The following is a 25,801-nucleotide window of genomic DNA, read 5'->3' as shown; positions in this document are numbered from 1 at the left end:
CAGAACCTGCAACGACTAGAGTCAGGCATCTTTGTCAACACTGCTCTGCCTAGCATCTAAGGCCTTTCTTCTTGCAGGCGTTTAACAGTCCCTTCCCGCAGGAAGCCACTGCAGTTAAGCCCTACTGGAGTCCCAGGATCCTCAGCAACAGGTTTCAGTAGTGTCTACAGTAGGACTTGCATGCTGCTTTGTGAACGATACCCGGTATCTTCCATCTCTACTTGAACCTTGCTCCGAGGAGGAACATGCCACCTATCTTGTGGCTCCTGGGCACCACAGTGCCCTACAGCTAACTCAAGTCACAGACCCTGCCACCTCCCTTCCCCATCCATCCACCCACCCAACCTGCCCCTCCCTCTCAAGCAAAAAGCTAGGAATCCAGAAATCTCTAAGATCTGTCTAGCCCCCAAGCTCTATGCAAAGCTTCCAAACCAGCCCAGGTCGATGACAACCAGTAAAAATCTGACTCATCTTTAGGGACAGGCATTTCACCACTTATGTCCAACAACTCTTTCATGTCACAGAAACAATCTCCTTGACTTCCCCCAGTCTTCAGAGATACCCGAGATCAGCAATACTTTCCATATTTGGGATCACAGGCCCCTGTCCCCTACAAAATTGTTGGTACAATTCCTAGAGTCTTCAATGGCCATGACCCCAGTTTAGATGGTGAGTACTCAGAAAAGATGCAAAGTAATCATAAGGCAGCTCACGATAGTTTGGAGGTTGCTTTACACAAAGTAAATATTGAGATCCAAAGACAGGATAACAAATGAGAAGGGTCCAAAAAAAAGAGACCTCACTTAAAAGTAGGAAAGGGTCAGGGCAGGCAGCATCTGTCAGACTGAATGTTTTATTTCAACAGACATCCCTGGTTTAAAAAAAAAAAAAAAAAACAGATGGAGGGGTTCAACATTTCGTCACACCCAACAGAGAGCAAAACTCCCATCCAAGAACTCAGAACCCCTTCTGAGGCATCACTTGAGTCTCTGCTAGCTCCAAGGCAGAAAGGAGCTGAATTTTCTAACTTTTATTAAGAAAAATCTATCAAATATGTTCATTCTCGCAGAGGCGAGGGCTGGGTCCTCAGGGAAGGAGATCCTGGGCTTGGAACAGCTGGGGTCCCAGAGACGAAGCTGGGGGCCCGGCCAGCTGGGCAGCAGGAGATCCAGGGGGCAGTCAGGTCCAGAGCCCTAGAATCCATATTTGGCTTGGGTCTGCCGGCGGCTGAGCTTGTTCTCCGACCAGGTGTTCTTCAGTTCCAGCTCCCGCTCCTTAGCCTATGCGAGGAAGAGGGGGCAGGGGAGAGTCACACTAAGGTTCTGAGAAATATTTTTCTTTTGCCTCTGTGCACTTCCCAATTTAAAGTCTTTCTCCCGGGCTTCCCTGGTGGCGCAGTGGTTGAGAATCTTCCTGCTAATGCAGGGGACATGGGTTCGAGCCCTGGTCTGGGAGGATCCCACATGCCGTGGAGCAACTAGGCCCATGAGCCACAACTACTGAGCCTGCGCGTCTGGAGCCTGTGCTCCACAACAAGAGAGGCCGCAATAGTGAGAGGCCCACACACCGCGATGAAGAGTGGCCCCCGCTTGCCACAACTAGAGAAAGCCCTCGCACAGAAACAAAGACCCAACACAGCAAAAATAAATTTTAAAAAAATAAATTAATAAACTCCTACTCCCAACATCTTTTTTTTTACTTATTTCATTTAATAATATTGATATGTATATTTTAAATAGTGTTACATAAAATATTTTAAAAAATAAAAAATAGAGCCTTTCTCCCATCAAAACAATTAGGTGGAAAAAGCAAATCCCTTGAAAGATTTAATTTTCCCTTATTCAAGCAGAAGGGGAAGACCCTGAGAAAGCAAAGAAAAACCATCTCTTTGGGGAGCTAATAGGGTTTAAGCAGAATAAAGACTCAAGAATCCTGGTCCTTCATCAGCTAGAATTAAAACTGAGATGCTCAAGTGGGAAATGTACAAATGAGAAACTGAATCTGGCATCTGAAAGAAAGACAACTGGCTACCTTGGATACCTAACTAGCCAAGTGGGAGAGGACAGCCTCAAAGACTTGGACAGGTCAAAACAGGACACCAACCAATAATAACTTAGTCTGGAGCCACAGTTTGCTGTTGTGTTGAATACGGTGTATATGGTACCCTAGAAATTCACACCACTTTCAAGTATAAATTGAAGCTGTGAAAAATTGACTGGAAGGAACTAGAATTAATGCTTTCTCCTTCTGACTGCAACAACTCCTGGCTCTACATTGCATTCTGAGAAGGTACAAGCGCCACCCTAGAAATGGGGCTCCTCAACCCCACTCCCACAAGCTAGCTGATACCTGCTCATTTCCCCTGGAATGGGGTGGGGTGCTAAGGGTTTGGGTTTAAAAAAGACCCTACAGGGGAGCAGCTAGCAAAAAAAATAATTAAAAAATAAATTTAAAAAAATTTTGAAAGACCCTACCCTCAAATTCTTTCCCTACAAACAATAAGACAGGGTAAGGGTACAAAGGAATCTCTGAAAAAGAATGTGAAAATACGATAAGAACAACGAAAGCAAGTTTTGCCACTGAAATCACCAACCAGCATATACACTCCCCAGGGAAATGGCCAGGAAAGAGTCTTATTCCTGTCTGTACCCTTGACAGCATTTAGTACAGTAGGTCTCGAAAAGATATTCAGTGATTCAGTGAATATTTGAAAGCTTCCAGGTCCTATCAAATAAATACCAAGACATATTCTAATTCCAGAAGATATTCTGGATTATCTGTAATTTTGAATTATTTGCACTGATGTTTCCTGCCACAGAAATGGAGAACATAAATAAAACCAACTTCCTCACGAGGTGGATGTTTTGCTAAAAGTTGGTGAACCAATTTTTCTTTAAAGTTTTTTTTAAATTTTTAAAATTTATTTATTGGCTGCATTGGGTTTTCATTGCGGTGGGCGGGCTTCTCACTGCAGTGGCTTCTCTTGTTGCAGAGCGCGGGCTCTAGGCGCACGGGCTTCAGTAGTTGTGGCATGTGGGCTCAGAAGTTGTGGCTCGCGGGCTCTAGAGTGCAGGCTCAGTAGTTGTGGTGCACGGGCTTAGTTGCTCCGCAGCATGTGGGATCTTCCCAGACCAGGGCTCGAACCCATGGCCCCTGCATTGGCAGGTGGATTCTTAACCACTGCGCAACCAGGTAAGTCCCTGAAGTTTTTTAAATTATCAGATAAACTTGCTATTTGAAAGAACCCTGTGATAAACCATTTCACTCCCCTCTTTATGCTTTGACTATCTGAATTTTCACTTACAGAGTTTATTCCAAGCACCTGTACTTGAGTCTTATCTAAAGTGAGACTGATGCAGAGTAGAATTCTGAAGGACACATCCCCACCTAGTGGCCATATGGAGAACTGGGGAGGGTGCCTGCTGGAAGCTTCTTGGCCTAGATCTCAGCCTTCAAATCCCCAGGTTTACAGGGATCCTGCCTAGCAGGCCAGGGCCCTCAGCCCTCTCACCTGATGAATCAGATACGTGATCTGGTGTTTCCGCCGCTGCTGGCCTGTTGGCTGCTCACCTTTCTTCTGCAAAGGAAGAAAACAATCATTAACCCACTGAAAGAAAAGTGGAAGTTTCTCACGTGCCCCAATGAGGCAAGGTTGGGCATTAAGAAACCAACTATACACAGCCCAAATCCTAGGGGGAAAATGTCAGCTTGGGGCTGTTTTTATGTCTGTATACTTACAGTCATCTTTATTAAAGCCATTATGCAAAACTCCCAAGCTCAGACTACTTGCCTAAAATAGCCAGCTAACATCCCCATTAGACTGGAAATCCTATGGGGTCAGGACTGTCTACTACACGTCTTTGGTAAGTAACCCCACCCCGCCCCCAGCACCAAGCATGGTGTTCTGCCCACAGTGGGCACTTGATACCAGCTTTACTGCCTGCAGTCAGTCTAAAACAGCTGAAGTGCCAGGGTCCAGGAGACCTTCCTCCCTCCTTTCCTCCCACCCTCCAGACTCTCTCACCACCCACTCTGCCCATCTCCCCTTTAGGCCCTCTTCATCTCTGTTCACCTCTCCCCAGTCAGGCCAGATGTCTAGCCTATCTCCTACCTACTGCTTACCAAGCTCTCTCCCATCAATCACCTCTGGCTGAAACCCCAGTCCCTCATTCTAGTAACTGCCAACAAACAACTTCCCTGGAATTAGATTTTTGCCATCACCCCACCTCTCTCCAGTCTTCCAGCCTCCACCCATAACTGCACTGAACCCCTAACCAAACTTTGATGCAAATGATTTACTGTCAAAGTCTATATTGGTCTGGGCTTTCATTCTGCGGTTTCTCTGTCCTCTGCCAGTCTTGTCTCAGACTAGAAGCTTCCTAATCAGCCCCACCCAACTCCCAAAACTCCTCTCTGGAGTCTCCTCAGCACTTATGTAATCAATTTGCACCATAATCATTTACACTCAAGTGTCCTTAAATCTCTTTTTCTCAACTACACTGTAAACCCCTCAAGGACAGGAACTGTATCTTTCTCTCCTTTTTTTTCAATCTAGCTCAATACAATGAGATGATGGAAAAAAACTTAGACCTGGGAAAACAGCAAACTCCAATTCCTTGATGCTATTTAATATCATTTAATATGACAGTTAAAGATGACAAACATAAAACATCCAGCTCCATTCCTGGCCCACAGTGAGCACTGACAACAGCAGCTATTACTATGTGATGATGCTTCTCGACCCACAGTTAGTAGAGCATGCTCTCCTAAGTGGTTTTTCCAGTAAACAATGATGGATCTATGCTGATCTAACCACAATCCTTTGCTCTGTCCTGTATGGCCGCCAACATTCAGTTAAAACAAATGGCTGGGGCTCAGATGGCCATCTGTGGCCACAGAACAAAGCAAAGAAAATGGATAGAGAAGGGAATAAAATGCCCGACCTTGGCCTTGCTGGTGCTCGGCTAGAATCCAGGGTTCCCCACATTTTCCCCCCTGTGGCAGGCTCATAAATGTCCACATTTGCTGTACTCAGCTACTGGGTGAAGAGATGTTCATCATACTGACTGAAGAAAACTAGCAGAGAGAAGGTAGGAGTGTGGTGTGGGAACTGTGAGGAATAAAGCATCTGAAAAGACTACAGCTGGCTACAATAAATAATGGAAAGAAAGGAGAGAGAAGGACATGTACATTCAGCACCTAGGACCCCAGGGCTTCTGAGGCTCTGTTGTGCCCACACCTCACAGATGTGCTGTGCCGGGTCCCAACTTAACAGGATGGAGAGAGGGATATGATTGCAGAGAGAAGGAAGAGCAGCTATGGATCCCGTCCAGCCAGGGAAGGAGCCACACATATCAGAGATCTTCCCAACTGCAGGTTAGGAAACTGTTTCAACCATCCAATCTCAGTAACCAGACTCCACCACCCAGATGGGGAGCAAAGTGCTGCAAAATTCTGAAAGGCGGGAGCTCTATCTGGGAGGCTTGGTGTACACTCCAGTACCAAGGGGAACAGGTGTTTGCTAAAGGTGCTGGGACAGTAACAATGGGGTATGGGGGTCAGATTTTGCTTTGGCCACCCACTAGACCTTTCCCACTTACTTTGCTGAATGACTTCATGGTTTTCTCTTCTGTCAATGACTTGGTCATCCACTGCTGGGCCCCACTGAGCTGGTCATCACCTTTGATCTCCACAAAGTTGATCTCCTCCCTCCCTCGGTTCCTTTTGCCCTGCAGCCGCTTAAACTGGAAAAGGGGGAAAAAATTCAGGAGTGGGGGGGTCTGGGTAGGGGGTCAGGAGATGTCACCAAGGATCCAGAGTTTATGGAATGGTTTTGGGCCTCCCCAATTCCACTGCACCCTTAATTCTCTCTATGCAGTATGTCCTTTCACCGTGCCACCTACCAAGTGGTCTTAAAGCCAGGTGAAAGGCTACTTCTCAGAGGTTCTCCTGGCCTCAGGGAAAGGAAGGCCAAAATGTATTCCCAAACATAAGTGAGTGCAGAGAATCACTGATATGAATTTGTATTCAAATTATTTATAAATTGTATCTGCCTAAAAGGACTGCATACCATTTTCAAATTAAGGGTACAAAAAAAAATTTTTAGGATTTCTCTCTAAAAATTGGTTATTTTAACGTGTCTGTTCCTTCGCATTGGTTCAGTATCACCAAATCAGCAGACCGCACAACAGACCAGACATGAGAGAAGGAGAACGTAGAGATGGGGAGAGAGGAAGCCTCAAAAAAAGACCTGGCAAATTTTCTAGGAGACTGCTACTCTTTCCTCCTCAAAAAAAAAAAAAAAATCACACCACAAGTCACCAGGAGATATGCCTAGAAGGAGTGTGAGCAAAGGGGAATTAAAGTCAATAACACTCGGAAACCTGCAATGAAACCCAGGTTGTGGTCTGAGCATTAGCAAGGCCTCCTGGGGTCACTCTACCCATAAGAAGCTGACTTTTGCCACTGGATGAGCTCTCTGCTGCCTCCTAGGCTTAAAACAAAAAGGGCCTAACTACTGAACTTGTCAAGGAGGATATACACAGGGAGGTGGATGAACACAGTATTAACCACAGGCAGAAGTTTGCAAAGGGATGCATATCTTTCTGTGAAAAGGTGAGAAGAAAATTATTTTTATAAGAACTTGCATGCAAAGAGGTAGAGTCCCCTATTTCTCCAACCCACTCCTAATAGGCTGTGACCTCCCTACAGATGGAATACTTTATCTCCTGAACAGGACCAGATGGCCACAGGACATGGGGTTTTCATCTTCCCTTGTGCTGAGTTGGGGAAAAGCTCAGCAGCAGGGAACACAGTGATGTGAAACACAGGGTTATTTACTGTGGCTGCTGTTCCCTCCCCAAATCCACTCTCCTTGTCTCCGTTAGTATGAATGAACCCAACACTTCGGCTAGGCATATTACCACCCAGCGAAAAGACTCCATTTCCTTGCAACTAGATATGGCCATGTGACCAGATTCTAGTCAGTAAGACAGAAGGGGAAGTGTTCTTAGGAACTTTCAGGAAGTCTCCTAAAAGGGGAGGTGACTTTCTTTCTCCACTCTGCTGCCTGGTATGCAGTAATGATGGCAGTGGACTTAGCTACATTCTTATTCTTTTTTTTTTTTTTTTTTTTTTTTTTTTTTGCGGTACGCAGGCCTCTCACTGCTGTGGCCTCTCCCGTTGCGGAGCACAGGCTCCGGACGCGCAGGCTCAGCGGCCATGGCTCACGGGCCTAGCCTCTCCGCGGCATGTGGGATCCTCCCGGACCGGGGCACGAACCCGTGTCCCCTGCATCAACAGGCGGACTCCCAACCACTGCGCCACCCCGGAAGCCCCATTCTTATTCTTATCACTAACCATAAGAATAAAGGCCACAACCTAGGGATGGGCAAAGTAATGATCAGAAGGGGACTGGATCCCTGACAGCTTTGTGGAGCTGCCATACCAGCCTTCCCCTGCCTACCTCTAGCCTTCTTTTATGAAGAAAACAATTAACTTCCCTTACATAAGCCAGTATTACTTGAAGTTTCTCAATTATATGTTGCCAAACCTAATCCTAAGTGAATGTAGTTTAAAAAAAAAAGAAAGAATTTCCTTTAGCTTCAGATTTGAAACCTGGTGACCAGGGGCACATGGTCACTTGTGCTTTGTTAACTTACTGCTTCGTCATCGATGAAGGAGGCATCTGGGGCAATTTCCTGTGGGGGGACCAGAGTTGGGTCCTGTGCGGGATAGTAGCCACCACTGTAATAATCCTGCAGTCAAGGAGGGAAAAAACACACTAACTGAGGGCACAGTGGAGAGGGGACAAAGAAGAGCCTCATCAAAGAGGCAGTGGTGACACCCACACCCACACTACAGACCCTCAAATGGACCAGTAAAAGCACAGATCCTAAGGACCTACCCTATAACTCAAGAACCAGACTTTCTTCTCATCTGCACCATCCAGACAGATGATTTTTTAGGGAAGAGAGGTAAGAAATAAAGACGTTCTCTCTGGCTTCAATTTACCCCCTGCTCCCCTGGCCGCTTCCCAAGAGTGGTTCCCACTCCTGACCTCTATTGCGCCTCGTAAGACCCCAGCAGAATCCAGTGTGAGCAGAGGTGAGAGGTGTGAGGCATGCCATTCCTGCTCCTCATCCTATCTAGCACCCTGGACACAGGAGATCACCTGTAACAGGCAGGGAGGTTGCAGATCTCGGATAAAAATCAACCCCTACAAGGGTGGCATGGAATTTACAAAGCTGGGAACAAACCAGGTTTGCATTACCAGATTTTTAGTTCAGGAATTGATGATTTCCCTTTAGAGGTGAGCTGTCCAGATGTTGTTATGGACCCTAGAGGAAGAGGGGTGAAGGCAAGGGCAAGGCCCCTACTGTGGCCGAGTCAGGCAGCCACAGAGCTGAGAAACTGTTTCCTCCCTGCCTGTACTTTTTCCTAATTCTTCCACCTTTGCCCAGAACTCCAAGAAATGCTCCTCTAAAAACATTCACTTTATAGTGAGCTATATGAAAAATGAGGTTTAATTCTGAATAAAAATAATACATAAAAACCCAGAGTAATTAATTTTCATTAAAAGTATTGATAATAACATACATTTACATTGCAGGGCCCCCTAGTGTATTTAAAGTGCTTTAATTTGCACAGATTACCTCAATAATGTTCGTAACTGCATATAGAATTCCAACTGATACTCATTTGCTGGATGTAAACTAGTGGTTTCTTAGATTTTTTTTTTTTTCTCCTGCTAAAGAGATCAAAACACTCATGTTCCTCCTTCCTTCTAACAACCTGGAGGGGAGATGCATTGTCCCTGATCAGCCTACAGGATACAACAAGGTTTAACGGCAAATAGTTCTCAAAGTCTTTGATCAGAACAGAGTGCCTTCAAAGCCCACTGCCTAGACTGTAGATAAGATTAACACTGACCATTCAGAGAATCACAGTGGCTGAAGAAGACTGAAGTCTTGAAACCATTGCATGCTGGCAGGAAAACTTCCTACAGCTGCCCAGCCCCAGGACCCGCCAGAGGCCTCTGTTCCACCTCCACCACTGCTGTGAGTCCCCGAACTCCTGGGAGCCCTCTCCATCTCAGGAAGCTCTGACCACTGGAAAAGTCTTTCTTAAACCTATTTACAACCTGGCCTCATATATTCTCACTCTCTGAGGCCACACAGAACAATTTAAACAGCTCTTCCAAATAACATTTGAATAAAAAGTTATCATAACCATTTACTGAGCATTTGCTATGTTCCAGGCAGCACGCTAAACCAATGTAATTCTACCTAACAACCCTGAAGTTGCTAGTGTTCTTCCCATTTTAGAGCTGAGACATCTGAGACTCAGAGAGGCAGTTAAGTAATAGACTCACATAGTTTTGAGATTCAAACTCCAAACCACCCTCAAACCCCATTCTCTATCTCTGCCCAAATTATGGTCCTCCAGCATCTTCTTTCCAGGGACTTGCCTCAGTCCCTTCAACTTCCTGTGACTCAGTCGAGGCCTCTCACCATTCTCCTTATTCCCTTTTGTATTCGACTCTCCAGATTCCCTCCTGTCCTCCGCAGTCCCTCCTCTCCCTTGCAGTCCTCAGCACTCCCCACCTCCAGAACTCTTCTTGGACTCACTGCTGTCTAGGAGTCTATGCCACAGTTCACTTATCCTCCTCACCCACATCTGCAGAAGCTACCTGGGATCTCTAAGACTAGAGACTGCTCCTCTTCCACTTTCTCCCTATACCTTTCATCAGCTCCTACGATGACATTTTGTTTTCAGAATAAACGGGTCAATTATGTGTTTTGACCTATCAGACTACAAGACTTAGCATAAAGGCAGTATGTTTTGAGGCCTGACAGGTACAGGAAAACCAAGACACCAGAAGATTCATTAATTCAGCCAAAGTGATGCCACACAGACTGTTATCACTGGCTCAAAGCTCTCCCTGACGGCCGTACTCCAACATTCCCTGGCCTGCCCTCCATGCCTCTTACCCACCTGATAGTAAGCACCAGCGGCATTGGCATCGCCATACGTGGAAAACTGATTGTAGCTGTAGTCATCCCCAGGCTTAGGCATCCAAGGGGCCCCACTTGAGCCTGCTGCCATCTTGAACTCTAAGGGGGCATTGGCTGCATCGTCCTGGAAGGCTGGCTCTGGTTCCGTGCCTGGAGGCAACTCTTCAGGGACAGTGGGAATGGGGTAAGGGTATGGCTCAACTCCAGGCGGCTCGGCCTTCTCAGGGAGGGAGAAAAAGTTCTCAGGGGCTACTTCCTCATCACTATCGTCCTCTTCCTGCGTGATCTGCTTCGTCACCTGCAGGGCAGCACTCTTGGCAGCAGCCTTGATAGCAGAGGGCGATGGAGTGGTGGTTGTGGTGCCCACAACAGGGGCGAGAGAAGAGGGCTTGGTCTTAGAAGCTTGTCTGGAGGGCTTAGTGTCAGAGGAGCCATCCGAGGGTTTCCGGGAGAAGGCATGGGGCAGGAGCAACCTGTTAGTCTCTTTCACAGTCAGGTTTTTAGGTTGGGGAAGCAAGGCGGACAAACCAGTCCCCTCACTGGATCCCTGGTGAGCCCAGGTTTAGGTAAGGAGGGAAGAAAGATGACAAGTGAGATGTTATGATACATACTACTGACATTAAGAACAAGCATTACAGATACGTGCTCTAGCCTAAAATCTTACCAGCCCTGTTTCCGTCTAACCTCGGCCCACTAACGTCATCCAAACTGGACTTGACTCCTCCTACCTCAGGCCATTCTGCTGTCCGCTTCTCCCAAGGTAAGATGTCATCCCTGTTTTCCTCATCCATCTCAACCCAGCTCCACTTCCCTCTACCACAAAGCCTTCCCTGACTCTGAGTTTTTTGCAAATATGATAAATACATTTGGCAAATACATCATCCTTCTTCGCAAAAAGCCCAGGGCTCTCTCCAGCTGATCACTGAACCTCTATGTCCTAAAGGTTCCTCTTAACATGGGATTACTCCCTGCTTCCTTTGGATTGCCACTCAAAGTCAAGAGCAAGCCTGTGTCCAAAAAAGATATTCATACATACCACCCAAAGTTCCCTCCCCCACCCAAGAAAAGCCCTACAGACGGGGTATATTCAGCTTGCTTACGCCAGAGTCACACATTTAACTTATCAATTTGTAAGCTAATTGGCTCAGCCTATCCAGTGTTCCTCAGCCCAACAAGAGTTGCTATTATTCATAAGAATCTCTGGGATTCTGCTTTCCATGTGCTACAGGTCCAGCCTGGCCTAACTGCAGGGCTGAGGGAGGTGTCAGTCTGAAAAAGGAGAATGGAATAAGGTCATTGTGTCACCGTCCTGGAGTACCCATGTACTTCAGCTCTCTCAGCCAAGAAATGCCCAGAATGAGTAAAATAAGACTTCTGAGTCAAGCAGGCCAGGCAGAACTGTTCATCCAGAAAATGGGCTCTTCTCCCTGCTGTCTGTGTTCACAGATTTGGGTCATTTCAGCCTGGTAGACCCCAGAGGCTCAGGTTCATAAAAAGCAGACTGAGGTGGCAGGTGGAGCACATCCTCAGGCTACCTTCAAAGTGTCTGACTTCTCAGATACATCTGGGATCATGGCTACATCCCTGTGCAGTGCTGGGTCCATACTCTGCCTTAACAGCTCAGAGTTTCTCTATGCACTCATCTCTTCCTACCATCTGGAAGACTGCTTTTTACTCCTGGGGTGTTAGCCAGTGTCCTCTCATCTCTTCAGCTGCCAGTCCACGTCCTCCAGGAAGCCATTCTGATAACAGAGAACAACTGGCTTCATTCAGTCTCAGCAAGTCAGTATCTTCCATGATTCCTCCTCCATCACCCACTACAAATATGGACACAATAGCACTCTCACTAGTTATCTTTCTTTCACATGACTTTGTCCTTCTAACACCTCCCAGCCATGGAAGTGACACCTTAACAGAGTCAGGGGAAGGAGCAACTTCAGCATCATATACCTAAATCATGAGACAGCAACCTTATAAAGGCAGAACTGTTTTTGTTTTTTTGGCTGTGTTGGGTCTTCGTTGGTGCACGCCGGCTTTCTCTAGTTGCGACAAACAGGGGCTACTCTTCGTTGTGGTGCACAGGTTTCTCATTGCGGTGACTTCTCTTGTTGCGGAGCATGAGCTCTAGGCATGCAGGCTTCAGTAGCTGTGACATATGGGCTCAGCAGTTGTGGCTCGCAGGCCCTAGAGTGCAGGCTCAGTAGTTGTGGTGCACGGGCTTAGCTGCTCCGCGGCATGGGGGATCTTCCGGGACCAGGGATGGAACCCGTGTCCCCTGCACTGGCAGGCAGATTCTTAACCACTACGCCGCCCCCAGGGAAGTCTCAAGGCAGAACTGCTTTTGCTCTTCCTGAGGCATATAATCAACATGAGGTCAGAGAGTGTATAAATCACCGAGTGTGGAACTGAACAGGAAGAAACTTCTGGGAGCCAGAATAAAGGCACGGGGACAAGGGGAAACAGGAAACAGCAGCAAGATCATCTCCTGACACTGTCTGGTTAAGGACTTCTGGTCTTGATGACAGAGCAGCAGCCAAATGCAGCAGGTAAGAGCTTGGACTCTACAGTCAGACTGCCTCAGTCTGAACCCCAGCTCTGTCCCCACTAGTTGTCTGACCTTGGGCAAGTTCCTTAAGCTCTCGTTTTCCTTGTATGTAACACAGGGATGATAATAACGCTATGACTTAGGCACTATTAGGAGGATTAAATCAGTTAAACACTGGTGCAGCACTTAGTGCCTGGTAAGTGCTATTTAAGTGTTTCTTTTCCAGGTTAAAAATGAGACAGGGAGAAGATGGATAATTTTAAAGTTCAGATGTTCCATAACAACATTTTGACCAATCCATTTATTCTACCGTTCCTAAATAATCCTTTTACCTGAAACGTAATGAATCAAATTGAGTTCCAATTCATCTCCCTACCACGCCTGTCCTCTAGGAGAGACGCCAGTGCGCTGAAGCCAGGGAACAGCGAGGAGAGGGTAGAGAATCACGAAGTCTGATGTTATCAGGAAAACAAAACTACACCCAAACAGGCAGTCGTCCAATATTTGCATCTGCTCTACGCCTGACCTGGAAATTTCCCATCCTTCAGGAAGCAATATGGGAAGAGAAGAAATGGCTTCTATTACATCACAAAGCTTACCTGAAGGACAGTTTTCTTCTTTGTGGGTTCATCTTCCTCGGAATCTGACTAAGAGAAAAAGAAATGGAATAAGGCCTCACTGTTTAAGGACAGTGGAGAAGCACCCACATTAAATGAAGCACAAATAAAGGACTGGACAACAGGGGCCATCATCCTGTCCGAGCCCCTCCTCTGTATGAGAGATGCACCCCCCCAGAACCAGCCAAAAAGCAGAGCTTCCTTCCTGCTCTCAAACGGCTTCAGAGAACAAGGTATGCGTTGACCACCCCTGGTCACTCATTCCCACACCTCCAGACCTGTTGCACAGCCTTCTTAGCATCCATTTCTAGTCCTTTAAATTAAGACTACTTCCTCCCATTCAGTCTTTGGTGGAAAGAAAAAGCTACACCCGTTCTTCTTCCTATAAATCTGTCCACTAGAAGATGAATGGGATTTGGCCCACAATCTCACCCAATCTCAGTTTCACTTCTAAAACCACTTATATAGACTACATAACCACAGGGCTGGGGAACTCCGGTGGGATTAAGTGGTATGTTAACTACTCTTCTATGAGGTATTAAAGGTCAAAGCCACTGGAGAAATCCATTCCCTCTCGAAGTATGATCTATTGTCTGCCAGACAGAGTTGTTTGTGTCCAGGAAGAAGGCGAGCAAATGATGACTGTGAGAATTTGGAGCAAGAAGGGAGCTCATCTGTGTTACTCCTGACTCATCAGGATTGTTTCTAATACAAGCTCTCACACTAAAAATGTCTAAACTTTTAGCTCAATACCAGTTCCTCAGCATCTCCAACTATCAGAAAGATGCAAGGCATATGAAGAGCAAGCTTTCACATTTTATTTTAAAAAATTAATATCCAAACTGAGAACCTTAAAAGTTTTCCATTTGTTCTTAGCACCTTGGTTTGGGGCATCTGTAAACAAAGGTGATTAGGCAAGAATCTAAGATCCTATTCATCTCCAAGATTCTAAAGAACTCAAATCCTCTGCCTGTCTTTCTCAACTGACCCTCATATCTCACAAGTTCCTTTTGGGTTTTTTTTTGTTTTTTTCTATTTTATTTTTATTTATTTATTTTTTTGGCCACACCACATGGCATGCGGGATCTTAGTTTCCCCACCAGGGATCGAACCTACGCCCTCTGCAGTGCAAGCACAGAGTCTTAACCACTGGACCGCCAGGGAAGTCCACAGGTTCCTTTTTGGATTTGTGTGCTACAAGGACTTTTTGATCATCATTACCCAGAACCTATTGTATGCAAGACACTGTGCCAGGCACCGTAGACAGAGCTTCCCAGCTGGTGTCCTATGGCTGGGTTATAGGTACTATGATGATACTGACCCACTCAGCCCACAGGGCATCAGGCAGGGCTTGGAGCAGGTAGAGTCCTGGCCCACAGGTTTCCAGAGGCACAGCCTGTACCACTTCCCCCACTGTGCTTCAAAGATTTTCTTGTGTGCCATGACATGAAAAAAGTCCCTGCCCTCAAGAAACTCACAGTCCAGTTAAAAAGAATGACAAGTACCCAAATAACTTTCTTTCACGTAAGTCCCCCACCTTATTACTCCCTCTCCCCTACCTGAATCACTGACACCTCTCACTCTCCTGTCAGTCTGCACTCTGTACTTCCCGACTCGAAACCCCTAAAGTCTTTCTGAAGAAGCTCACCTTGCTCTTTTTCACTCTGTGCCCCTAAGTTATTCATTTGTCTGGGGTGGCAGCATGCTAACAATGATTCATTTGTGCTTGCTGTGTAAATGTTACATTTTTCACGTGCATATTCTTCCCTTTACTCTGACAGCCAAGGCCCTTATCTTACAGTTCGATATTACCTCACAGTAGTCAGTACACAATGATTTTAATTACTAACTGCTGCCAATTGTAGTATTAAAAAAACCTGTTAAGAGAAATCTGTCTTGGACTTCCCTGGTGGCACAATGGTTAAGAGTCTACCTGCCAATGCAAGGGACATGGGTTCGAGCCCTGGTCCGGGAAGATCCCACATGCCGCAGAGCAACTAAACCCGTGCACCACAACTACTGAGCCTGCGCTCTACAGCCCGCAAGCCACAACTACTGAGCCCGTGTGCCACAACTACTGAAGCTCACGCGTCTACAGACCGTGCTCCCCAACAAAGAGAAGCCACCGCAATGAGAAGCCCACGCATCGCAACGAAGAGTAGCTCCCGCTCGCCGCAACTAGAGAAAGCCCGTGTGCAGCAATGAAGACCCAACACAGCCAAAGACAAATAAACAAAACAGGGCTTCCCTGGTGGCGCAGTGGTTGAGAGTCCGCCTGCCGATGCAGGGGACAGGGGTTCGTGCCCCGGTCCGGGAAGATCCCACATGCCGCGGAGCGGCTGGGCCTGTGAGCCATGGCCGCTGAGCCTGCGCGTCCGGAGCCTGTGCTCCGCAGCAGGAGAGGCCACAACAGTGAGAGGCCCGCGTACCACACAGAAAAAAATAAATAAATAAAATAATAATAATAAACAAAATAAATAAATATATATTTTTAAAAAAGAGAAATCTGTCTTAGTACTTAAATATGGGGGTAAGAGAAAGGGCAGTAAAGGGCAGGACAGTCATTTGCTGAGTAGCTACTATGTGTCAGGCAATTTATTCACAAGTTTTTATTCAATCCTGAATAAAATTACAAGGTAGGCATTATTATCTCAACTTTACAGGTAAGGAAAATAAGGCTCAGAGAGGTTAAATAATTGCTAGTACACGGCAGAACCGGAACCTGAATCAGTTTAGGCTCCCATGCTTTTGCAGCGACACCTGTCATGTTTTTGCAGCTGAGCTGTGCGTGTCCAGACCTGAGATCCACACTGATCAGATCCCACATGATACAACCAAGAGCACAAGGCACAACATCAGAAATACAGGTTTGAATCTCAGCTTTGCCACTCATTGGCTGGGAGGATCCCCAAAGAGCCATTTAACCCCCCAAGCCTCAGTTAGCAATAATACTTACCCATGTCACAACATTGTTCTAAAGACTGCATGAGCTACTATCCATGAAAATGCATATAAACTAAAATTCTTAACAGAGTTCAAGGATTACTATTCTCTCTGGTCTGCCAAGATGTCAAACACAACCGAAGAATAAGCCTTAAGCCCCAAACACCCAAGCATTTCTGACCTTTTCTCTGTTCCAAACTCCCACTGCCTCAGGGGCTACTGACCATTTCCCTTGTCTTCTGACTGTGAAGACTTTTCTCCTTTCCAGCAGACCACACAGAGCCACCTCACTATGGGGTATACAAGGTTTACATTAAGTCCCCAGGCACGTTTAAACTTTAACATCTAAGGCAATACGTCCAATGGAAACAATCTGAAAATAAAATTTTATCAAGTTTAAGATGATTACGTTTATAAAATTGTACAAGCATATTTTTATTTTTCAGATCCTGTGACAAACAGAAAGTGGCTACTTTGAAAGCGTAGGCAAACTGTCCCACGGCTAATAGAATTGAAGGCCAGATCAGCTGTGCGAAGAAAATTCAATTTTTCCTTAAATGTCAGATTGTTTCCATTACACTGTCAACCTAAGTTTTTTTTTTTCCAACCTAAGTTTAAAAGCGCGTGCGCGCACACACGCGCACACACGCACACACGCACACACACAAACTGTACAAAGACTTTAGGAACACCTTATTAATTCTGGATTTAGAGAACTGCTATGGCTACTCACAATCATCCTTCTTTGAACGTTTTGTACTAACCTAATGAACTCCATTATAAATCATCTCAAGATGGGCACAAAATATGACAGACTCCCTAAAACAGAACACTAAGACCCTCAAAAACATGTGCTGAGCCCCTAAACACTTCTTAAGTCATGACTATTCATCTTTGAGCAAGGGGTAAAAATAAATCTTTACCTCTTAAAGCTGGCAAACAGGACTCCAAGACATTCAGTAATCTACCCAGGGCCACAGAGGAAGTCCAGGGCCATTGGGAGGGTGAGGAAATAGAATGAGAACCACCTCTTGCCCCCTGAACTAACTTTAGCCAACTAAAGAGGTTGGAAACACAGGACTCACTGGTTCACTATGAAAAGAGGTCTAGATGCCACTCAAAATACTTCTGGGCATGTGGGGGCCTGAATGAAAACTAACAGGAAGCGAAAGGAAAGCTCAGCAAGGAATTATCCAACTACCTCAAACAAAAAAATAAACTTCGGTTCAGAGTACCGAAAAGGAGGAGATAAATAAGCCAAAAGCTAAGAGATGTGCCACATATCCTCCAGTCACAGGGTAGGGGTTGGAGTCGGGGGGATACAGCCGTCTTGGAGCATTTAAAAGAAACATTAATTCAGCTTCTATCAGGAACCAGCTAGAAGCAATGGGCTTAGCCTAAATACAGTATTTAACTAAGACACAAGAACTTCCTTGATGGTGAGAGGCACATGAGTATACTGGGTTTTTTCCCCCTTATCATGGTAAAACATATATAACATAAAATTTATCATTTTAACCATTTGTAAATGTACAATTCAGTGGCAGTAAGTACATTCACAATATTGTATAACCATCACCACTATTTCCAGAACTTTTTCATCATCCCAAATAGAAACTCTGTACCTACTGAACAATAATTCCCTATTGCCCAGCCCCCAGTAACCTCTACTCTACTTTCTATCTCTGGACTTGCCTACTCTAGGTACCTCATATAAATGGAATCATACAATAGGTGTCCTTCTGTGTCTAGCTTATTTTACTTAGCGTGATGTCTGCAAAGTCCATCCACGTTGTAGCATGTACCAGATTGCAGTCCTTTTTAAGGCTGAATAATATTCCACTGCATGTATGTACCACACTTTTGTTTATCCACTCATCTGTTGATAAGCTGGGCTGTTGCGCTGTTGCCACCTTTTGGCTACTGGGAGTAGTGCTGCTGTGAACGCTGGCATACAAGTATCTGTGTGAGTCCGTTTTCAATTCTTTTCACCTAGGAGTGAAAATGCTGGATCACATGGTAATTCTAATAAACTTTTTGAGGACCTGCCAAACTGTTTTCCACAGGAGTATATTAAATGGAGGCTGTGGAGTCAATTCCTAGAGAATGCTAAAGACCAGCAAATGGTGATCTGAGTGGGTCTGTTTCATTAGACCCAGAAAGAAGGGTGATGCTAGAGATACGGGAGCACCCAGGGCTGGAAGAAGTACGCTGGGCCAGAACAGGCATTCCCGGGTTTTAGAGACACAAACCGGTTGTGTCTCTTAAGAAGAAAGTATTCTATTTCTTCTTGGCCTCATTAGAGCCTGAGCCTCAATGGCCACCACTGTCCTCTCTGTTCCAGCTGCCAAGAGTGACAAGACACACACACCCAGAGACTGCTGAGCAAGAACGGAAACAGACATTTTCCATTAAGCCAGGCCCAGTGGGATCTGCTAATCTATCAGAGCCTCATTCCCCGTGGCAGCCTCCCTCTTATCTTTGCAGGCTCTGGTTCTGACAGACTCCCTCTCCAAAAAAGCAATCACTAGTTGCCAGGGCCAGGAGCCAAGAAGAAAATCAGGGCCCAAGCACAGACTCTCCTACCCCCAGGCTCCAAACTCTAATCACTTCTACACTCCTCTCTGCTATTATCCCAATTAGCTAGATTCATCAACTTCTTTACCCTTTGGTCTCAAATATGTTCTTACATCTGCCCTTCAGTTAGGACATCATTTTCTCTCCCACTTTTGCACTGCTCATCGTATCTCTTTCATAGTTGTGGTTGCTCAAGGTTCTTCTTTTTGGTGGGCACTATGATAGAAAGGAACAGAACACACCCTGGGTACAAATACGACTTCTGCTACTCCCAAACTGTGTGATTTTAGCTCTGCTCTCTAAATTCCTATCTCCTCACCTGTAAACTAGGGGTAACACTTAGCTTACAGAGTCGCTGAAGTGCCCAGCACCGTGTCGGACACTATGCAAGTGCCCCATAGGTGTTAGGGCGCTCCTCCTTCCCTTTCTATCTAGGGCTAAATCTTAGCTAAATCCACCGCAGTCAACTCTTATATTACTTGGTTAACAGAAATGAGCAAAATTAGTGAACTTGCAATCTCACAGCTTCAAATCTTCCACTACCTGGGTAAACAATCTTAAAGGACGGGTAATACTAATCCAGATAACCCTAAAATTTCTATTTGCGTTGTAATGCACATTATATGACAGAAAACTCTTACAGCAAACTTATTCTTCTAATTTTGTTTTTTTGGTATCCTAATTTTAGAAGTCTGCATCCCCTAAGCCCGCAAAATCAACAATAAACCACTGTTCAGAAAAAGAACAGTAAGAAGGGAAAAGGAAAGGATGGTTCTCCATTTTATGGGTCATTCCTAATTCCTCACAGAAGTCAAAAGCTGACTGAATTTGATTTTGCAGTGCACCTGGAGAGAGAAATTTGGTACCACCCTGTCCCCTGACTGCAGCTGACTGATGAGCTCACCCAAACCAATCATATCCTCTCCCCTGGAAAACCAGAACTGGGACTGAGATTGTAGGTCAATCTGAGCCAATCACTAAAAGGAAGAAACTAAAAACCAAGGAGGTATGGGTGGCCATCTTTCACCTGCAACAAAAGTTAAGAAGTGGAAACTGGTCTGCAGACAAGGAAGAATGAATCAAATGTGCAGAGAAGCTGTGTGGGTCTCCGACAGATCTCCAATTCCTGATGCCAGGCCCTTTCCAAGGTACCTCAGTATACTTATGACGCATTTCCATTTAAGCCAGCTAGGAGCAGTTTCTGATACTTGTAACCAATTAAATCTAATCCCCAATCTGCTCAGCCTCTGTATTCCCTAAATAAATGGCACCACTACCCTCCCAGCTGCCTGAGCCAAAAGGCAAGGGATCAGCCGTGAATCCTCTCCTTCACCCATGACACCCAATCAATTCCCTGGTCTTAAAACGTCTACCTCAGAAAAAGACCTGGAGCCTCCAGCTCTCTCCAGCCCCCGCTACTCCCTTATCCAGGCCGCCATCATCTTTCACTCTCTGCCAGTCTCGCTCCCTCCAGATCTTTCAGCATCCTGCGATCAGAGAATTCCTGCTCAGACTTCAAGGGCTCTTCACTACCCTAGAATCACGTACAAAGGCCTTGGCATGGTTTCCAAGGCCCATTATCATCTAGCCTCAGCCTCTTTCTCTCTAGCTTCATCTCTCATCACTGCCCCGCCCACCCATGCGCTCCAGCCATGGTGCCTTACAAAAGGTTCCCCCAAAGCATTTTCATTCTCTCGCCTCTGGGCTTTTGTACATTCTGTTCCCCTGCCGGATGTTCTCCTCTCCATCACCCCTTTCTCTGGCTACCTTCTGCTCATCTGTCTTATCTCTGAAGTTTAGACATCGACTCCTCCTGGAAGCCTCCCCAACCTGTGAACTGGATTAGTGCCCCAGAGGAGTGCTCCCATGGCACCAGCTCTATCATGGTTCTTCTCTGACTTGACCTAAAATCTATTTCCTTGTCTGTCTCCCCCACATTGACCATAAACTCCTTTTGTGACAGGATCTATCATGTTCACTACTGTACTCTTAGCTCCTGGCACAGAGAAGCAGCTCAATACTGAACGAACAAATGAATGAAAATTCAGAGGAATTATTTCTACTTCAGCACCAAACCCTAAAGGGAAATTATTTAAGGAAACCTAATTCATTCACTCAAATGTTTACTGAGAGCCCAATAAGCACAAGACACAGAGCTTGGAACCACAGGGCCTTAGAACCACAACTATTTCAAAAGCGAAAGTCACCCTCACCTAATCATCTTGGAACTCTCTTAGGCTACACTTCCCAGGAACTATATGTTCAGAAAACAAAAATACTAACTTGAACAAAACAAAAATGGGAAACGGAACCAGCTAAGGGCTAGGACTTGGCTTTATTTTAATTATCCACATCAGGATTCACCTCAGGAATTTAGTAAATTATACTCACAAAGGAGGGACAGTTAGAAGTCCTCAGAGTTTTCTGCCACTTCAGCCAGCCTAAATGGAAGATTCTACAGCCTCTACCAACTTTTCTTTTTTTTTTTTTTTTTTTTTTTGCGGTACGCGAGCCTCTCACCGTTGTGGCCTCTCCGGTTGTGGAGCACAGGCTCCGGACGCGCAGGCTCAGCGGCCATGGCTCACGGGCCCAACCGCTCCGCGGCATGTGGGATCTTCCCGGACCGGGGCACGAACCTGTGTCCCCTGCATCAGCAGGTGGACTCTCAACCACTGCGCCACCAGGGAAGCCCCCAGCAACTTTTCTTAATGCTACCTTTGGAGACCTAAAAGTGAGCCTTTCCACCGTCACTGTGGAGGGTGGAGGGAGGCAGGTTTAAAGTGCCATCTTCCACCAGATATAACAATTAGGCTGCGAGAAAAGTTGGTGGGAAAATTGTGAAAAGAAAACACCCCAAACAACAAACCTATTTTCCTCTGTCCTACTCAGGGACTTTCCTTTGTTCCAGGTTAAATCAAGACCAAACTAAGTTTCAGAGGAGCAATACAAGGCTTTCTGGGAACCTAAACTTAGAAATGACAAACTCAGGTGAGAAAGAAGGGGGAAACGATATGGAAAAACGTTTGGAACAGGGCCTCCCTGGTGGCGCAGTGGTTGAGAGTCCGCCTGCCGATGCAGGGGACACGGGTTCGTGCACCAGTCCGGGAAGATCCCACATGCCGCGGAGCGGCTGGGCCCGTGAGCCATGGCCGCTGAGCCTGCGCGTCCGGAGCCGGTGCTCTGCAACGGGAGAGGCCACAACAGTGAGAGGCCCGTGTACAGGAAAAAAAAAAAAAGGTTTGTAACAAGGTAGTAAAGGAGATTCTGGAAACTCCTTCTATAAAGAATCCATATTCATTTGAGTTCATTCACTCAAAATATTTAGGTAGTACTCCGCTTGTGCCAGGCACTGTTTTAACCACCAGGGATATGGCAGCGAGTAAAATAAACAATAAGCCTACCTTCATGGAGCTTGTATACTAGCAAAAGGAGAAAGGCGAATACAGTACGCTAGACGGTGGTACAGTATTTTAGATGGCGGTGCTACAGAGAAAAATAAAAGTGGGGTGGGGAGGAACATGTGACAGGAAGTTGCAATTTAAATAGGTCGGCTAGGAAGTCCTCACCGAGAACGTGTCTTTTAAGCCAAGATTTGAAAGAGGTGAGAGAAAGAACATTAATACATTGGGGGGGGGGGGGCGGTGGGGGGGGGGGGAGAGAAGAGAAATAGCCTCCAGGAAGAGTCAGAAGTCTGAAGAAAAGAAAGGGCAAGAATCAGCTTCTCTCAGAGGGTTACCAAAGGTGAGCCAGGGATTGACCCAATTAACCTTTTAGAAGAGAGAGAATGGAAAGAACTCCAAATAACTCTAAAGTATTACCTGCCCCTAGGCTGTCTCCTTTATCCCCCAAAGCGCTCACCCCAGAAAAGGCCTTCAATTTTTCTGATACAACATTCAGAAAACGACAAGAGCTTGGTGGCCTCTCTAGGACCCAAATGTCCTAATTCACCTAGGCTTGAGAAATACCTAAATCGTGAAACTGAGGCACAGGCCTGGAGTTCAGATAAACCCTTAATCTTCACTCTGCCCTTTGCCAGGTAAGATCATGCATACTGGACACCTGTTTCTCATCTGTAAAAATTAGAATGTTATCTCCCAGAGTTCTGTAACAATTGAAGGAAAGGGCCAGTGCCTGGTAAACGATCTGTACTAAACAAATACTCAATTTCTTCCCTAACTCCCCTCAAACACAGAAACCAGGATTGCTATCCTTTTCGTTCCGAAGCCTGATGCTTTTAAGTTCAGAGGCAAAGGAAAAGGTTAGTCCTGAATGTTCAGCAAGGGCTCAGGAATCCTGTCTCCTGTTACCTAAGGTACCAGATTTTATGCTGTTCTCAGTATAAGAGAGAGAGAGGAAAAAAAACAAAAACAAAAAAAACCTGGGCTGCGGTGAAGATGCAACAAGGCGGAGTGGAACCAAGTGTCCCTAGGCCTGGGCCTGTCAGTGCCAGGTGATGGTATATGGCCCTTCTGCAGGCGAATCCAGCTTGAAGAAACCCGCATGGACAAATACCCTAACTCCCCAAAGCCGACAAACTTCAGCTCAATTCATCGCACTGTACCAGGAATCCAGCGGTCCGGAATCAACGGATGCATTTACAGGAGAGAGCCCCGCAATCTCCACAAGTCCCTCCTACAGCTGAGCCCATGCCCAAACCCAATGGACAGTTTGGGGGTGCCCTCCTCAGATACTCACATCCCCCTTATGCAGCTCTGGCGCCGCAATCTTCACCGGTTCTGTCCTCTTCTTTGGCTTGGGAAGCCCCAGGGGGGGCCCGGCCCCGCCGATATGGGGGGGCAGACTGAGGCCAGGGCCTCTGGGCGAGGGCAGCCCCAATCCCAGCCCCTCCCCAATTCCCGCCGCTTCAGCCGGGCTCACGCCTGGAGGTGGGGGGAAGCCTCCCAGACCGAAGGGCAAGGAGGGAGGAGGCTGGAGCCGGGGGTCTCCGGTGGGTGTGGGCAGCAACAACGGCGGGGGAAAGGCTGGGGCCAGCATCTGGGGGGACGGAGGCAACAAGGCCGGACCCTTGGGCGCGGGAAGAGAAGCGAACAAGCCCCCTAAAGTGGGCCCAGGTGTAGGGGCTGCCGTCTCCTCCTCCTCCTCCGCCTCCGGCTCAGCCTCATCCGGCTCACTCTCATCGCTGCTGGCGTAAGCAACCAGCGACATGGCGCCTCCCGCCTTTGGGGCGCCCTTGCCGGCAGACGAGGCCTACTTGACACCGGGGATGTCCGGAGGCCTAGTGGGCCCCGCTAGTTAGCGGGGCGGTGAACCAAAAAGCCCGCCTTCTCCGTACTCTAGTGGCAGCCCCGGTAGAGGCCCATACCCACAGTTGGTTTCCACCGAATAAGCCTTCCCTCTCCACTTAAGCTCCTAGTCCCGGGCAACTACACACAGCTAATGGCCGCCGAGTCACTCCACCTCCTCCTCGTCTCACCAATATACGAACTACAACTCCCAGAAAACACTTTGGCCACAGCACCATTCTCCGCCGCAGGGAGCTCAGCGCAAGGCACGGCGGGAGTTGGAGTCCGAGGAAGGATTAAGGGGTGCGGAGAAAGACAGGAGGTAAACCCGCCTCTGACACGAGGACTCCTGGGATGAGTAGTTTTTTTGGTCTCCTGACAATTCCTAGGTAACTACAAGCCCCATCGGTCACCGCGGTAGTCACGGAGACGGATAGGAGAGCATTTCGGTACTTGAAGTTCCCTAAAACAGCTGCCTGGGCGCTAAGATTTATGGGAGACGTAGTGCTCTTAGAAACTGCAAGTGAGGCTGGGAATGAGAGGGAGTCTGGGAAGGTGACGGATTGAGGGAAAATAGCTTAAAGGGAAAGAGGTCTGTAAATGAACTGATGAAGATTCCGAAGCCACTGAAACCCGGAGTTGGAATGAAACACGCCAAGAAGAGCCAGGGCCCGAGACACCTGTACGGAATTGGGCTGCGAGCCAGAAAGAAGCAAGACTTCAGGCCTAATTAAAAACATCTCAGAGCTGAAATAAATGTGACGTAAGAGGGAGTAAGTGATCTCCCTCGCCTTGACCAAGGTGCATATCCAGGAGCACACCTAGACCTTCCAGCCTGGGTCCTAACCTCTCTCTGTAGTGAGACTGAAAGATGGGCAGGGCCCTGGAAGGCAGAGCCTGGTACTTGAGTTTAATCCCTTCCCCTCAGCCCAGTGGGTTAAGGGGGCCAGCTACATCTGAGCCCCCTTCACAGATTTGAGGCATCACCTGAGTCCATCTCTATCTGCATATGTCCTTTGTATCTGTGTGTCCGTGCTTGGTATTCGTGTGACTTCGTGTGTGACCTTGTTAATCGGTCTCTGTGAGTGCCTCTTATATCCATCCATGTTTGTGTGTCCTTTTCCAGCGCACACATGTCTGCCCATGATTCTGCAGCTGTCCTTCCCTGTCCGCCTGTAATTTTGTGTCCTTTTCTTTATATTCATCTTTGCCCCTTCCTGTCTGCCTGTGACTGGGTGCCCTCTACTTGTCAACTCTGTACATGTCCTATATATGCCAAACCACCTCTGTGTGGGCTCTATCTCCCTATTCCTAGAGCAGAAGGCTCTACTGAGCTCAGCCCATAAAGACTGTTGAGGTTTGGGGAGGAGGCTAAAAAGGAAGATGGGGAGGAGGCTAAAAAGGAAGATGGAAAGGATGACAAGGGGGGCGATGATGATGACAACAACAGAGAGGGACAGTGAAAACCCAAGCATGAATTCTCTGTCAGACAGGCCTGCTATGGCCCCCTCCTCCCCACCTTCTGCATGTGTCTAAATCTCACCCTACCTTCACCAACAAACTCATATGTTGCCTTCTCCGTCTGTTTGCTTAAATCTGTTCGCTCCCTGCTCTGGATGCCCAGAGCATTTTTTCTGCCCACCAATTCTTAAACTTTATTGTGCCTAAGATCACTGGGAAAACTTCTTAAAAATGCAAACTTCTGAATTTCAGTCTAAGAGATTCCTCTTCAGTAAGTGTGGGGTGGGGCCCAGAAGTCTAAATTTTTTTTTTTTTCCAGTACGTGGGCCTCTCACTGTCGTGGCCTCTCCCGTTGCGGAGCACGGGCTCCGGACACACAGGCTCAGCGGCCATGGCTCA

The 25,801-nt window shown here is 46.9% G+C and overlaps 1 protein-coding gene across 1 annotated transcript; it reads right to left on the bottom strand.

Moving 5' to 3' along the window:
* Positions 1-709: 709 nt before the first annotated feature.
* PRCC (proline rich mitotic checkpoint control factor) lies at positions 710-24,145 on the bottom strand. Its single transcript, XM_032637923.1, has 7 exons — positions 23,394-24,145; positions 13,161-13,208; positions 9,997-10,563; positions 7,662-7,757; positions 5,601-5,744; positions 3,512-3,577; positions 710-1,280 (listed from the first exon to the last, which is right to left on the bottom strand). Exons 1-7 carry the CDS (start codon positions 23,862-23,864, stop codon positions 1,194-1,196), a joined length of 1,479 nt encoding a protein of 492 aa, XP_032493814.1. The 5' UTR covers positions 23,865-24,145; the 3' UTR covers positions 710-1,193.
* Between the last annotated feature and the right edge of the window lie 1,656 nt (positions 24,146-25,801).

This window comes from Phocoena sinus, chromosome 1 (assembly GCF_008692025.1).
Source record: "Phocoena sinus isolate mPhoSin1 chromosome 1, mPhoSin1.pri, whole genome shotgun sequence".
Classification (NCBI taxonomy): domain Eukaryota; kingdom Metazoa; phylum Chordata; class Mammalia; order Artiodactyla; family Phocoenidae; genus Phocoena; species Phocoena sinus.
This window is presented reverse-complemented; position numbering and strand designations above follow the sequence as displayed.

What these genes read in the sequence shown, in the direction of transcription:
- PRCC (XM_032637923.1), bottom strand. Translation starts at nt 23,864, where the DNA reads ATGTCGCTGGTTGCTTACGCCAGCAGCGATGAGAGTGAGCCGGATGAG. An exon ending in CAGAGCTGCATAAGGGGGAT is followed by an intron (nt 13,209 to 23,393) that starts GTGAGTATCTGA and finishes TTTTTCTCTTAG; the next exon opens with TCAGATTCCGAGGAAGATGA. An exon ending in TCACGTATCTGATTCATCAG is followed by an intron (nt 1,281 to 3,511) that starts GTGAGAGGGCTG and finishes TTCCTCGCATAG; the next exon opens with GCTAAGGAGCGGGAGCTGGA.